Here is a 15943-nt window from a genome sequence, read left to right as displayed (position 1 = left end):
AATTAAAATGCTATAGGTTAACTTATGCAAGTTAGAACAACTTGGAAGAAAAGCAAGCTATGTACATTATCGCGTCACGATTTCTCTCATCTTTCACAGAGTCCTAAAAAGCTAACTCTTTTTTTTATTATTATTTCGGTTTTCTTTAATTTTTTTTTGTTGTCTATCACATTTCTTAATTCTACATATTAACAACTAATCTGAAATAAATTTGAGTTTCATTTAATAGTCTATGTTGACAATTGATTTAGCACATCTACAAAGTAAGATTTAAACTCTAGCACTTGTTCAAGCTGATTTGTGAGCTGACCAATCATCCAATCTAAATTAGTTCGGGTTTTTAATAAAAAAATATAAGTAAATAATGAAAATACTAAATAATATGAATAAAAAATATGTAAAATGTTCAATTCAATAGGTATGCAGATAATTATATTCATTATTTTTAATTAGATAGTTATTTCTTTTTATTTGATTTACTCATACACAATTAACAATGACTAGATATTCATTTCACTAGGTGTGTACAGATGGTTATCCTAATATTAAGATTGAGATAATTTGAGAATAAAATTTTTTTTACTTTATTAGATCAATTTTATAATTTATTGTTCATATTATTTACAAAAATTATTGTCTATCTAACAAAATTTTTCTTTAATTGTCACCGTAAAAGATTTTATATATTATTGAATCAATTTCTTTATACAATCTGTATCATACATAAATTGTATTTAGATATATATATATTTTTTGGTGACTAGTATTTAGATATATTAATCCATGTATCAAAATTTCAGGGAAATAAAGAAAAAAGAAATAGAAGAAATATGACAAAGTTTCCTAAGTTTGACCTTTCAACAAAAAAATTCACAATTTTCAGCACTCAGTGAATTTGAAAACAGTTTTGACTTGACTTGAGATGAAGCAAGAGAAGGTGAAACATACGAACGTGTGAAGCTTACTGGTTATAAAATTCACAAGCTTCATGCTTCAGCCAATTGAGCGTGTAACTTGACGTGACTACGTCAGCAAAAATGGGAATAAGGCTGTGTGATATTTTCTTCTTTGCCCTTAAGTTTTATTAAAAGCTTATTGATTGCGTCTGCGTTGAACTGTTAAAAGGGTATAAATACTCATTAATGTAAATGCCATCATATTTTGTGCCAACATTTTGTTTACTACTAAAATTATTTTTAATTTTTTTATGTGCAGACAAAAATACTTTTAAATTTTTATGACGTTAAATATATATTTTTAAAAAATATTTTAAATATGAATTGTAAATATAATTAAAAAATTTTTCTTTTTCAATCTCTCTTCCAAATTCACTTTGGTCGTCTTTTTTTTCTGTCGGTTCGATGCTGGTGAAGTTCATTGCGGACGACATTCTTAGTTCCAAGTCAATAAATAATAGGTTAGTTAGAGTTAATTTTTTTAGCTTAATTAGAATTAGTGTTTACATGTTAGATAAAATAATTAGTTATAGGTTGCATGTTAGTTAGAGTTATAGATTTACTGTTTACATGTTAGTTAGACTTACTGTTAATTGTTTTTATGTAAGTTAAATTTTTTATGTTATTGTTCTTAAGAATAGTTGTTGTTTATTATCTATAACATGTTAATTAGTATAACAAAGTAAATTGTTAGTTAGTTTAGTGAGAATAATTAGTTTAAGTTGTAAATCAAAAAGTAATTAGTTGAATAATTAATTAGGTTAAGTTAGACTAGAAAAAAATTTGATTAGTAAAATTTAGGGTTCAGTTAGTTATTTACTAAGATTTTAAACTGTTTTGGATTTAAATATTTTTTTATTAATTTAGTTAACGTAAAAAGAACTGAGTTCAGTGTGTGTGATTTCGTTTTACTAGATTCTGTGTTAGATAGAGCTGCAGTTACAGGTTGGATCACGCTGAGTACATTGTTGGCAAGCTTGATCGAGTGGTACACTTTTTTAACTATTTTTTTATCTTATTGTAATTAATAAGCAGTAAACTTGTTATTTTATGTGTTCACCGTTCTAATTTTTTTGTTTCCGTTTTTGGTAGGCGCCTCGAATCTTGCGCACCAGGCAGAATTTGATGACACAGCAGCTGATGGAGAAAAATTGTCGGTAAAGATTTTCACAAAAATATCATGTTGCAAGTATAGTTCTATACCAACAAATTATCCTCGGTCAATGTTTAATTTGTTTGTCATTTAATCAAACTCAATAAAATTAGCCGAAATATTTAAACCTCGGGTCGTCTCTCAAAGGAATTGCAGGGAAGTGTAGTTTATTATTGGTTATGAGAAAGTATATTTTTGGGGTTTCGTAATAAGAAACAAGAAAGTAAAATGGCAAGAAAATAAACTAATAACTAAGAAAGCTCTTAGCAAGAAAAGAGAATTAGAAGTCATATCCTCATTATCGTCATCAATTGTGATGGTAAATATAAATTGTCTTTACTTAGTTAACCTCTAACCAATGAAGGAAAGTCAAGTGCATACAATCAATTTGAGTTCACAAGTTCTAGTCAACTCATAGCGAGAGACTAGATTTAGTGAAGTTCAAGCTAATCGGCAATCTTCAATTACCAATCAACAAGAAACTTTGACAATTCAAGAGTCTTCAAATCATCAACCCAAGCCAAAAACACAAAAATCTATTTTAAAATCCAACCAAACATTTTATCAAACACTTGGAAGACACAAAATAAAAGTATAGAAAATTAATAAAGAATAGTAAAATATAAGACTAACAAATGCAAGGAATCAATAACCAATAATTAAAGAACAAAGCCATAAACATGAAATACTTCAAATTGCATTAAAAGGGAATTAAATCTAACAAAAAAGAGTTCATAAACTAAATTGGAAAAAATAAACAAATCAACAAGAGAAGATAAACGAAGATACTAGAACAATAAAAGATAAAAAAGAAACTACATTAAAGCAAGATGAAAATCTGAATTTGAGAAGAAATAAAACTAAAAAAAATCTAAAACCTAGAGAAAGGAGAGAGCATCTCTCTCTAGAATTCTACATCTAAAACCTAAAAATGTGTAAAAGTGAATGAATGATTCTCATTCCCCTTCCAGCTTCACTCTGCAGCCTCTTGTCTTTATTTTCGGGGCTGAAACTGGGTCAAAAGCAGCCCAAAAATATTCTCCAGCGAATTCTCTTTATTGAGGCACGTGATGCTCGTCACGCGTACCCGTCAGCGACGCGTACACGTCGCTTAAACTCTGCACTGGCCACGCGTGGGCGTCAGCCACGCGCGCGCATAGTTTAGTTATGGCTTGGTCACACGTACGCGTCAGCCATGCGTGCGCGTGGACACCAACTTCTCAAAACTTTAATTTCTTATGTTCCTTCCACTTTTACATGCTTCCTTTTCATCCTCTAAGTCATTCCTGCCCTATAAACTCTGAAATCACTTAACACACGGATCACGGCATCGAATGGTAATAAAAGAGGATTAAAAATTAGTGATTTTAAGGCCTAAGAAGCATGTTTTCAATCATAGCACAAAATTAGGAAGGAAACTTAAAAACAAGCAATTTACATGAACAAGTGGGAGAATAATTGACGAAATCCACTCAATTCAATCCAAAATATACCATAAAATAGTGATTTTCAGCCGCCGAAACAGATTAGGCCATATCTCAGACAAGCCGGATTTGAGTATGTGGCCTATATGGTCGAGTTTGAGCATGATTGGCCGCTTGCCTCGACTTTGATAGAGAGGTGAAGGTCTGAGTCCCACATATTTCATCTACCGTGCAGGGAGATGACTATCACCTTGCAGGACATGGCCTATCAGTTGGGTCTCAGGATCGACGGTGATCCTGTGAGTGGATGCATTGGTAGGTGGGAGCAGCACCATCAGGAACACACAACTAAGGAGTTATGTGAGCAGATTCTGGGTGTTGTTCCTAGCTCAGATGACAGACAGTCTCAGACAAAGTGGACTTGAAGCTCACTTGGTTCCACAACAAGGTTTGTGGAGAGCTGGAGCAGGATGCCACAGAGGAACGCCTGATGAGGTACATGAGGGGTACATCATGCAGTTGATAGGGGGTCTCCTATTCCCAGATGCATCTGACTCTCGGGTGCACATCAGGTGGCTATCCCTACTAGAGGACCTCCAGACATGTGGCCGATTATCGTGGGGTTCGACTGTGCTGGCATGGCTGTACTGCCAAAGTGATTCTCCACACCTCCTTGGAGAACCCTGATGCTGATTGTTGGATCAGCTTTGACCATCGAGAAAATGTGTTGCGCAATCACCTTCGAATCTAACCTACCATGGTCTTGTCCTATCGAAATTTTCATGCAAGCATGAGACTCAGTGTATCTCCTAACCTCTCACTTTTCTTGCTTTCGACGATATGATATGAGTATGCTTCAATTACAACCGGGTCCGAACTGGATACATTGTGCATTATATCTCAACTGGTCACTCTCTACTATTGTGTAATCCACATCCCTCCTGATGCTATACTGCTTAACAGCCAACATGCCTTCTTCCTTGTTCTTAAATTGTTGTCCAACCTCAAACTCGTTGCTTGGATTCTCTTCAAGGCCTCCCTAGGTAAACGACCAATCTGAAGTCATTGCTTCGAGATTCAACCTCGTGAAATGATCCGGCCCGTCATATGGTCGAAAAATGATAAGCTGTGTCAGAGCAATCTGTGTGTCACCGTAGTAGTTCATCTCTTCTTCCTCGTCACCATCATTAGGAATTTCAGGTGGTTCTTCATCAGCATCCTCACCGTCATCGGAGTTAACTTCATACTCCTCCATCATCGGATCTCTGATAGCAGAACCATCATGACTTTCAACACCGTCGTCCATTAAGTCAACATTACGAACTTCAACATTAGACCCCTCCTGACTACCCTCAGGTACATATTTAGATCCACCATAGTCCTTCTGATAGATCGTCTAACAGCTCCACTCAACGGACTATCATTGACAGTATCTGTAGATGATCATCGGTCACTCACCTCAACGAGATACACGAATAATTCTAACAGATGAACATTTGTCCATCGGTTGTGCCACGACCTTATAAGCCGAACGTCCTCGTCGTCGCACAAACGGTACCTAATTCAAGACAATAAAAATATTTCTCACAACGGTAGTCTCATAAATATAATAATAACAGAGACAATACAACTGTAGTATACCTTTAATAGAACAAACTACCATCTACTTCGATCGGATATTTGTAGTAAATTTTCTTCACCTTTTTTATCTCTTGCTACCCGATGGAGTACAATATCAAATTCTTCAAAATTGTTAAACTATCGACTTCCAGTGTCATATAGATAATTATCGGTTGCCCCGATCTAAAAACGATAGAACCTTCTTCGTCATACACTATTTCACCATTGTAATGAATGGATAACAATGGATTCCTTGACATCGTAGAGAAAATGTCAACAGTAAGAGAAAGAAAATAAACAAGGATATTGTGTTTTTCTGATCTCCTCTCCAGCAGACATGCTTTTATTTTGGAAACCTATCATATAGTTCGGGGGATGCGACGAACTCTATATAATTTATATAGAGTTTGGGAGTATGGCGAACTTGCCCTTATTACAAAAAAAAAATTGTATTTTAAAAAATAAAGCTAAAATATCTTATTTGAAAAATTATTTATTTTTTATTTTATTTTAAAAAAAATACTATTATTTTAATGTACTTTTTAAATAATTATTCAAATATTTCTACAAAATTATGGATCATATACATAAGCAATTTGCTAATACGAAACTTTAGATTATTTTTCTGTCGCCATCGTATAAAATTAGGAGCAATTTTGATAATTTATTCATTTGCTTGATTAAAATGCTAAAGAGTTGAGCTTGAGGAAGCTATTCTTGGGGATGTAGTAGCTTCTTAAGGCCACTGTTTTGTTTCGTTCATTTCTTTCAGTAAAAGAAAACCGCTAATGAGTTGGAACTGTGCTAATTTCTCTCCCATACTAGAGAAAAAATTGATGGAAAAAATTTGTTGAACTAAGCATTAAGATGTATGTGGATCGTGTCATCCAAATTTCAATACTAAGTTAAAGATGTAATTTATGTGAATCATGTCAACTAATTTTCTTAACGCGGTGCTTGTACTTACGACATCTATTGTTTGAATGAAACAACTTTGTATTTTCGTGTTATTCTCCGTTTGTCTTATTCTGGTGGTGCTACATATGTAAGGACTGACGTTTTTTTATTGCCCTTTCCTGTCACGAGTTCTGCAACTTGATTCAGAATTCGATAAGCATATATGTTTCTTGGTGGTGCTTTTATGACACAGATTTCAGACACTGGCTAGAGTACAAAAGTAAAGCAAAAAGACAGAATGCAACCCACTGTACACAGATTTCATGTGTGATCACAGTAATATGCATTTGTACAATGAGTTATTTTATCCAACATTCATTTGCAATCTTAATTGTTGTACTGACTAAGACCACAGGTGTGGCCACAAGAGTTCTTGAAAGTGAATATTAGAAGCAACTAACATTGCCGTCAAATTTCTAATGAAAACAAACCTGTTTCAAGTTAAAAATCTCAAGACTATAAAAATATGCAAAAATAAGGAACTTATAGCAGCAAATCCACAATGCATTATTTACCTGTATCGAGTCTTATCCAGAAGTATAGAGAAATTAAATAAACATGAACACCTGAGGAACAAGAATATCCATAGCTGATGGTATTACAAATGAGGAAGATAGTCCATGTCCCCAAAGTTTTTAAACAAGAACGATACTTCAAATATGACAACTGATTCTTGAGTTCCCTCATTTTTAAGAGGGAATAATTTATCATTCAATGCTCTTTCTTATAAGAATACATCAAACGGGAAAGAGAATAACACTAAAACGCACAGAATATAATCAAAGAATAAATGAAAAACCCCTATTACAGGTAACAATGTATCGGCCACCCCTTCTCCCCCCACTTTATCTCCTTCCTCTTTATCTACACAACCGAAAAATACAACTTCCCACCCAAAAATTCGTGAAACCCTTTTGATGCGTGCGTATCCAACACCACGCCCTGCTTCTTCAACATACAGTATAGCTGAGAAACACCTTCAGCTCTCTTATTCAAGACTCATCACATCTTAATCCACAAATTTCCAAGACAGGGCCATCTCTTGACACAAACGGGTTGATGCGAACCCACATGAGAGTCAAGATGGAGGCCAGCAGGATCGACCACACCAATATAATGGTGGGCATCCTGTCTTGTTTACCAAGTAAACCCTTGAGGAATGGATACAGATGGATGATCACCCACAATGCAAAGAATAACCTACCAAACAGAGGTCCCCATGAGTCATAACCATTGTTAATGGCATCTGACACACCAACAATGACACCAACAATGTTTATGATCAATAACGTAGTTGGAGGGATCAACAGTGATGTCCACTTGAAGAGATAGAGCTCCGAGAATTCTCCATCGTCGGCTGCTTTTGAGGTGACAGTGAAATTTGTGTTGACACCAGCCAAAACCTTCAGCAAACCTTGGAACAGGGCAAAAAGATGTGAAGAAACACCTCCAATCACCCAAAACTGTTCATTCCTCCACCAGTCGTCTATGGTAACACCACCCCACTGCATCTCAAGGATACCAGTTGCTGCAATCGATATGAAGAGGCCCATGAACACAAGACTGGCATAGTTGCTAATCTGCATGAGGTAGAAAATTAGTGTTAATAGCTGTGACTTCATTTTTAGTTTTATTATGATTGGTCAATTTCCTTTTTCTTCACTTTTTTTTAGTATAACCTTTAAAGTAGTTTTATACCATCAGTTTATAAACAAGATTCTCCATACACACAGATATTGGACAGAACCATACCTCGGGTACAATGAATTTTCCGGTTAGAAGGCATATGGCTGGTAGAGTACAGTAGACCAGCAATGGGAGGGAAGTCCAGGGATATACAACGGAATTGATATATGAGAATCGTTCCAACCACTTTAAACCACCACCATAGCCATACCAGATTGGACAATGTCTGCTGAAAAATATCTCAACAGACCCAAGAGCCCACCGAAGAACTTGATGTAGACGATCTGAAAGATTGATAGGAGCTGACCCCTTGAATGCAGGACGCTTGGGGATACAATACACAGACCGCCAACCATGACAGTGCATTTTGAATCCAGTCAAGATATCCTCTGTCACAGAACCATATATCCATCCAACCTGGTGATAAGCCAAATAAATTGTGAGCTCCAAAGAAGAAATATAAGAACTGAAAAGCTAGCTTTTCAAAGAGTATATACAAGAATAATCTTAAGAACTTACTTCTTTTCCCCATTCGGTTTTGTCTTCATAACCACAGCTGATAACTTGGATAGCTTCTTTCAAAAGTGATGCAGGACTAATGCCATGTGGAACTCCACCATTTTCCAAGAGTGTGGCGGCTACAAACACTGGAGACTGCCCAAACCTCTTCTCCAACTTCATTTGGGACATGTTGGATGGCTTCAAATTGTTGGATCCTGAAACAGAATCTACTTAGAGATATTGTCCAGAACTTTTCTTAAAGAATACATTTCGATTCAACAAGGACATGATGAAAATTGTTACCTTCGTTCCCTGCCTCAATATTTTCAAGTGCGTGTATCTGTTTTGATGCTTCGCTGTGCTTCACCTTCTTCTTTTTCTCCTTGGTACTTCCATTCTTTTTCTTTCTAGAACCAAAACAACACAGGCAGCAGCACCATTTTGGCCAACAGTTACAGGTTTTGCTTGGGGGCTTCTTCTTAGCAGGTGCGTCATATCCATATAGTGCTACCCTTCTGAAAACACATCCAGTTCCGACATAAATTGGACCTTGTATTCCATCCAACCCTTTCATGTTGATCTGTTTACAATTAGGGTACCAATACATTACTATTTGTCAAAATGGAAGAAAGAAAGATATCTAAACAAGTGAAAACAGAAAACTGATACTTACATCAAAAAATACAACATTCCTGTTTGAGTATCTATCATGACGATCAATACCATCAAATCTTTGGGGAAATTGTACATAGCAAATCTTCTTCCCAGCTTGAGGGTCCATCATAAAACACATGGCTTCCCTAAGTGCCTTGCTATTGTTAATGTAGTGATCACAATCAACATTCAGAAGATAAGGCGCATTTGAGATAATTGCTGATGCTCGTACCTATTATTACAAATTCACACTATATAAGGCCATGGATGATAGATCACCATTGAACCTGAACTAAACTAAAAGTTACTTGAAACATACCAGAGCATTCATAGCCCCAGCCTTTTTGTGGTGGTCAAAGCCTGGCCTTTTTTCTCTAGAAACATAGACCAATCGGGGTAACTCATTTCCTTCAATATCACGAACACCATCCTGGCCAAGGAAGACCTGTATAATACAAAGAAGGTTACCAGAGATTCGTTAGATGAGACTACTGAAATCAAGTCCAGTAGTCAAAGAATGATGATAGCAAAAGGAAGAGTAGACTATGTGTGCAAAGTATGAATGCTTTCATTATACTCTACATCATTGGAATATCATGGAAAGATATCCACATGCAAGCAGGGTATTAACGAGTAACAGAAAGTCAACAACTAGACACTTCATCTTTACCTGAATCATGCCAGGATGATCCCTCACATTATTTCCAGGCCAAGGAGTCCCATCCTGCATGGTCCATCCATCCTCAGGAACCTTTTGTGCGGTTGCGACCAAACTGTTAATTCTCACCTTAAATTCTTCGTAATCCCTCTGTACACCAAAGAGCCCATATTGTCAAATGTTGGCTTCCTAAGTGTGTGAATAATAATAATAATAATAATAATAATAATAATAATAATAACAATAATAATAATAAGAGCAAGAGGATTAAGATGGAACCTTCATTGCTCTCCTTTCCCTGACAAATGCTGGATGCACTTTGTTTTTCAGATAGTCAATCTTCTGCCCAAAATACCATTCTGGGGCCCGGGGCTCAATATTATATTTCTTACAAAACGGAACCCATCTCCGAGCAAATTCAGATGTCTCAGAAAGTGCTTCAAAAGTAAGCATGGCTGCACCATCATCTGATACATAGCAAGCAACTTTGTCAACTGGATAGTCAACGGCCAGAATAGATAACACAGTGTTTGCTGTAATCAGCGGTGGTTCTTTCATGGGATCAACTGTACTGACAAAGACATCGACACTAGATAACTCTGATGGCTTCCCTTCCTTTTCATACCTACAGCAATGTAATAAGTCAACATATAATTGGGTTGGAACAAATGCAAATCGAGCAATAAAAATGTACGATGTGGCAGGTTCAACTACCTAAGAGAGAGACGATCAAGGTATGTTTCCCGACGTATTGGGTACCATTTTGGAAATTGATCCATTATCCATGATACAGCAAACCATATTTCACAGATGACTGATGTCAACCACAAACCAAATGCATCATTAACTGGGTGGAGGATTCTATAGTGGAAGAAAAGCCCAAGGATTACAAGACGGAGCACTATGATCATTCTGTATGGATTTATCTTGCTTGAAGGGATAGGTAGCTTCCTAGAAAGTGGTTGCCGTCCTTCATCCATCCTGAAATAGTACAAGGGGGAAGAAATGTTAAATAACCAAACAAAAATATATAGCAGAAAGGAGATAAAAAAAAGATTTATTTTGTTGATGTTAAACTTGCAACTCTCTAAACATAAGCACAACGCAACACATTTCAACTAACAAATACAGATACCCATATCCAAATAGAATGATGTTTAAGTCCTAAATGTCTACCAGACACAAAAAGTTTGGCCTCAATGTCATATAGATAGGCACTCAGCTTTCACTCCAACCATAGTGTGAAATCTCAAAACATAGAGGGGAACAAAACAGAATTCTGAGTGAGAGACTTACATGGGCAAATCGGGATCATCAAACTCATCGCCATAATTTCCATCATTGTTGCCCCCCTCATGCTTCACCACCTGAAGCTTTTCATTCTGCCTTTTCTTCCAATCTTCCAACCTGTCTTTCCAAGACACACTGCCATACCCATATACTGCAATGTCCTTCTTTGGCACCATTGGTCTCGGTTGCACTGTTAGAAAACAAGAATCGGGTTGAGTCAACAGATACAGATAACATGAAATATGTCTAAACAACTTCACAAGACTTACCTGGAATAGATGGATCAGTATAGGGCATGGGATGGACTCTGCTCCCATTCATATATGGGGGAACAATCAGAGCGTGTCTATCAGAAGATATCTCAGGATCCTGCAGAGAATAAAATAGTATTAGGGATTGTGGTTTGCCTGTGAGAAGTAACAAACTCATCATAGGAAAATCAAACATGTCAAGCAGTCAATTTTGAGGATATACCTCCTCCCCATAAGTCAAGAGTGGGATTTCGGAATTGACAGGAGGAGAGCCATTTTCCAAATTTGTTGGGATGCCAGATATATTAGAATTAGAACCACGCCCGGTGTTAAGGCGTCCAGAAAACAATGAATCTGAATTTGGCATGGGGCCAAAAGCATCAGGATCCCCATAATCAAACTCATTGTCCAAGTCATCAATATCATCCTCATCTTCATCGCCCTCAACACGGGGGCTACCTGTAGTTCATTCATTGGTAAGAGTTTAGGATAATGTCGGCAGCAGAGGCAAGTTACAAGATTCAACATGAGGAATACAGAAGAAAGGCAATCTCACCTTTGATACGCTTGTATCTGGTCTTACACTGGGGACATGCCTGATTCCCCTCTCTTCTTTCATACTCATAGCAAGGCCGACAAACAGGGAAAGCACACTCATTGCAAGCAACAAAGGGCTCCCCATCCACTGTGACCTCTATCTCATCCCCACAAATCTGACATATCTGCCCACTCAGTTCCCGGACAGACTTAATCTGAGAAGACAAAACCAAAATCCAAACACAAAATCTTCAGTTATCGGCACCTGATTTACAACTCTAGACAAAACTTAAGAAAGATCCTGAACAAATAAAATCTTGCATTGCAAAAAGGAAATGAATCAAATCGAATCCAAGTGCGCAAACAATGAAGAAAATGATGGCAAAGTAAAAGAGACAAAATCTATATACAAACTCAATTATCGATTTCTTCAAGGCTAATCAAACCCAATTGGTATTAGTATATGATACGCATCACATCAAATCTCCTCACATGTGACAAAATGATTGGCAATCTGCTCCTAACCCTCACAAGTCAAACTATTGTTCTAACTAATATCACAAGAATCTGTAAGCATTGTCGATGATTACTCCAAGAATGGTCATATAGAAGCTCAAACAATCAAATCTGAAGCATATCCCCAACACAACAAATATCCAACTCCAATTTTTATAGAGCAGAATCTCCAATCTAAAAGATTAATACAGGGGGAAAAAAAGAAAAATTGAAAAAGTAGGACCAAGCGACAGCTGTAGTATGAACAAGTCAACCACCGACAATGAAGAAACCAAGAAGAACAAAGAGGGGTAGTTTCTGCAGCGGAGTAAACATGAAAAGATGAAAGAAGAAAAGATTGGAGGAAAGAAATGGTTTCATAAACCCTATTGTACTAGAGATGGAAAAACCCCGAAAAGAAAAGAAGAAGACATACCCGTGCATTCTCATCGGCATTGATGAGGACGAACTCGTTCCTGTTATGAGAACCAGCAACAAGTCTTCCTCCAGTGTGCATCTTGCCTCAGCCTCAATCAAACAAACAAACACTGCTTGCTTTGTTCTGCTTAGTCCTCTCCTCTCAGTAGCTTCTGGTTTCTGGAATCAAAGCAAGTCTGTCACGAGATCCACTTTCGCATTGCCTCCAACCACCACCATCACCATTACCAACAACCGTCACATGAAAAATCAATAACCGATCCAAAATATCCCACTCTTTTTCTTTTTTGTTCTGCAATTGATAACTGATAACAAGAAGAGAGTATAAGAATGAAAAATTGAGCACCGACGGCTGCTCCAAATCTATGGCAACGTATTTTTAGAGAGAGAAAGTGAAGAGAGAGAGAGTAGAATACAACGCACACACACAACACAACAAGAACAGAGAGAGATAGATAGAGAAAGAGAAAAAAGTGTTGTGTGTGTGGAAATAAAGACGCGTAAGAGAGAAGGACAATTCAATTCAATTCATTTACATTTACATACAGATAGAGAGAGAGACACTCACTCACTCATTATTAAAAAGACCAAAAATATGATAATTAATTAATTAAATAATTATAATTATAATTTATAAATAAGAGGGTTAGTATAAGGGTGGGTGGTGGCGCAGGGTATGCGGTGTGCCCCCACCGGAGTTTGGTGAATGAATAATAATTTATGAAACGCAAATGAGTGGATACTTTTCTTTCTTTATTCTTATCATCTCATTTTTATAATTTCTGCTTTTAATCTTTTTTCACATTTCGTCGGCACTGTTAATTGAAATGGGAAAACTTAATAGTAAAAGCCTTTCTCACTCTGTAAAAATTCACATTCTCTAAATGTAAAATTAATATTAAAAAATTATTAAATTATTTAATAAATTTAACTAAATTATTATTTAATAATTAACTGTTAATTTTATATAAAAATTACTGATTGTTTATCCCTAATTTTATTATAATTTTGCTTTTTTGTTAATTCATGGGTGTGGAACTGAACATCATTTACTCTCACTTATTTTTGAGTTTACACTCACAAGTCAATAATAATAATAATTAATAGAATAAAATATTAAACAATTGCAATATTTGTCAAATCATAGCCAGATTAAAATGGCAAGATTCTGGATATTTATTAGGTTTGGTTTGGTAAAAAAATATTAAAAATTTTTTATAAAAATAATATTTATATTTAATAATTAATTATTGACTAAAAATAATAAATTTTGTTAGTCTTTTAATATTTTTCTTAAAAATACTCTTATTTTTTTAAAATAAAAAATATAAATACAAAATCCTTTTAATTTACGCACAAAATAAAAAAATTATACTCCTAAAAAATACAAACTCCTTTTCAAAAAATTTTACAAAATTAAACATTAATATATATTGTGGAATTAGGAATTGGGAATGGAATAAACAGCAAGTAGTATATACGCGATAGCTGTATATTGTAAAGACTTTGCTGGACTGTGTGATGTGTACAGTGCGTTGACTATTGTAACTTTAGTGTGTAATGGCAACTATGTCCCTGACTCCCTGCTATAATGCTATTCTCTTTGCCTGGATCCTCTTTTCTTTGATGTTTTTATATAACTTCCTTTTGTTTTTGCCTAATTATTTCCCCTCTCCCTATATTCAGACATGCAACAAGCTTACAACGAAAATAATATTTACTGCTGAATCACAATTTCTTGGAAATTTATGACATATTCTACTATATATTTTTTGAAATATTTTATCATATGAATAGTATTTTTTTATATTATTTTTTTGTTACGTTATTTTTTCCTTACTCTGACATTTTGTGATGAATAATTAGTTAAAAATGATTGCTATAGTACTTAAAAGTGTTTGATTAACTTACTAAAAAAAATAAAAAATTAATATTTAATTTTAAAAATATAAAAATAAATAATTATTAAATATTTAAAAAATAATTAATTGTGGAAAGAATACTAAGAAGAAACTGGAACCAAATCACATAAATAAATTGAAAATTGGCATCAAAAGCAAATCTGTCAGAGATGATGATGCATACGCAATGCAATTGGGACCGATTTGGTAATTTCTCCAATAATACTAGGTTTAGTTACATAAACTCACTTCAATTTCAGTGTTGCCCTCAGAAATTAGGGAGGAAGATATTGGAATTTGATAAACTAATGCCCCGGCAGGAAGAAGCTGAAACTTTTTATTAAAAAATAATTTTAAGAAAATTATGTATTAAATTAAATGTATTAACAGAGAAAAATATAGTTACATATATTATGTCGTAGGTTTTTCAATGCTGTCACGGTTTGGTTTCTTGTTTATATGAATAATAAATTTAATTACCTAACAAAATTTGATTTGACTATGACCTAATTAATCATTAACTTTTTATTAAATGTAATTAATTAATATAAGATCCACAATACATTTTTAAAAAATAACCCAATGCAAGCTTGATTATTGACTAATTTATCACTTTATTTTTTTGCATAAGGTATGGATCTTGTTTCATCTACTAACTCTTTATTTATTAATCTGATCGATAAACTTAAATTGACTAACTAGAACTAGTATTCGTAATTTGGTATATATGTTTTGAGAGATGATGAGCGTGACAGGCAGATATAAAAATCATTGACCTAAACTAAATAAAATAATTTTCAGTACAACGAATCATAGAATGATGGACAGTGGAGAAATAAAATGAAACATGCATTCCAATACTTTATTAAGCTTATTAGCATACCATTGCGACAAGAAGAACATGTTACCTTTTAATTCTATATTTAACATATTGCATCAGACAAGTGAATATTTGCGGTTAGGGCGGGTGTGAAAACCTTATTTTAATGCCACTACTTGACATGAAAGAATGTGTAATATTCCAGTATTAACCCGAACCAATTTTAATTTATACTATAAGTGCAATGCAAATATTTGACAAACAACTGAAATTTATGAAATAACATCAATATTGTTTTGTTCAAAAGTTTACAAATTTTAGGCGACTTTAGTATATTCATCAACCTATTAAATTAGGTAGTATTGTTTATATAACTTTTTTTTATTAAGTAAAAGTTAGCAGTAATATAATACGAAGACCTATAATTTTGAATAAGACAGACATTCAGACAAAAATGTTTAAAATATTTTTAAATAAAGATATTTGATTTCGACTATTAAATAAATTATTATATATTAAATTTTTGATATGTAATATAAAATAAAAGTATTATTTTTATTAAAAAGTGTTATTATATTTTTAAAATTGTTAATTTGACTTTA

At 34.5% G+C, this 15943-nt stretch overlaps 1 protein-coding gene across 2 annotated transcripts; it reads right to left on the bottom strand.

Moving 5' to 3' along the window:
- Nucleotides 1-6677: 6677 nt before the first annotated feature.
- LOC107480348 (cellulose synthase A catalytic subunit 6 [UDP-forming]) lies at nt 6678-13130 on the bottom strand. 2 transcript variants are annotated; one of them, XM_016100475.3, is made up of 14 exons: nt 12619-13130; nt 11707-11902; nt 11374-11609; nt 11169-11268; nt 10906-11089; nt 10324-10590; nt 9889-10234; nt 9622-9759; nt 9271-9396; nt 8971-9183; nt 8601-8877; nt 8316-8524; nt 7863-8213; nt 6678-7690 (listed from the first exon to the last, which is right to left on the bottom strand). In XM_016100475.3, the coding sequence occupies exons 1-14, from the start codon at nt 12697-12699 to the stop codon at nt 7103-7105; spliced, it is 3312 nt and encodes a 1103-aa protein (XP_015955961.1). In that variant the 5' UTR covers nt 12700-13130; the 3' UTR covers nt 6678-7102. The 2 variants fall into 2 exon arrangements, with proteins under 2 accessions (XP_015955961.1, XP_015955962.1); XM_016100476.2 differs by having other exon boundaries at nt 8316-8512; nt 12619-13129.
- Between the last annotated feature and the right edge of the window lie 2813 nt (nt 13131-15943).

This window comes from Arachis duranensis, chromosome 3, assembly GCF_000817695.3.
Source record: "Arachis duranensis cultivar V14167 chromosome 3, aradu.V14167.gnm2.J7QH, whole genome shotgun sequence".
Lineage (NCBI taxonomy): Eukaryota > Viridiplantae > Streptophyta > Magnoliopsida > Fabales > Fabaceae > Arachis > Arachis duranensis.
This window is presented reverse-complemented; position numbering and strand designations above follow the sequence as displayed.

Coding starts and splice junctions, on each gene's coding strand:
- LOC107480348 (XM_016100475.3), bottom strand. CDS start 12,699: ATGCACACTGGAGGAAGACTTGTTGCTGGTTCTCATAACAGGAACGAG. Junction 10,235..10,323: donor CTTGATCGTCTCTCTCTTAG/GTAGTTGAACCT, acceptor ACATTGCTGTAG/GTATGAAAAGGAAGGGAAGC. Junction 9,397..9,621: donor ATCATCCTGGCATGATTCAG/GTAAAGATGAAG, acceptor TGTATTATACAG/GTCTTCCTTGGCCAGGATGG.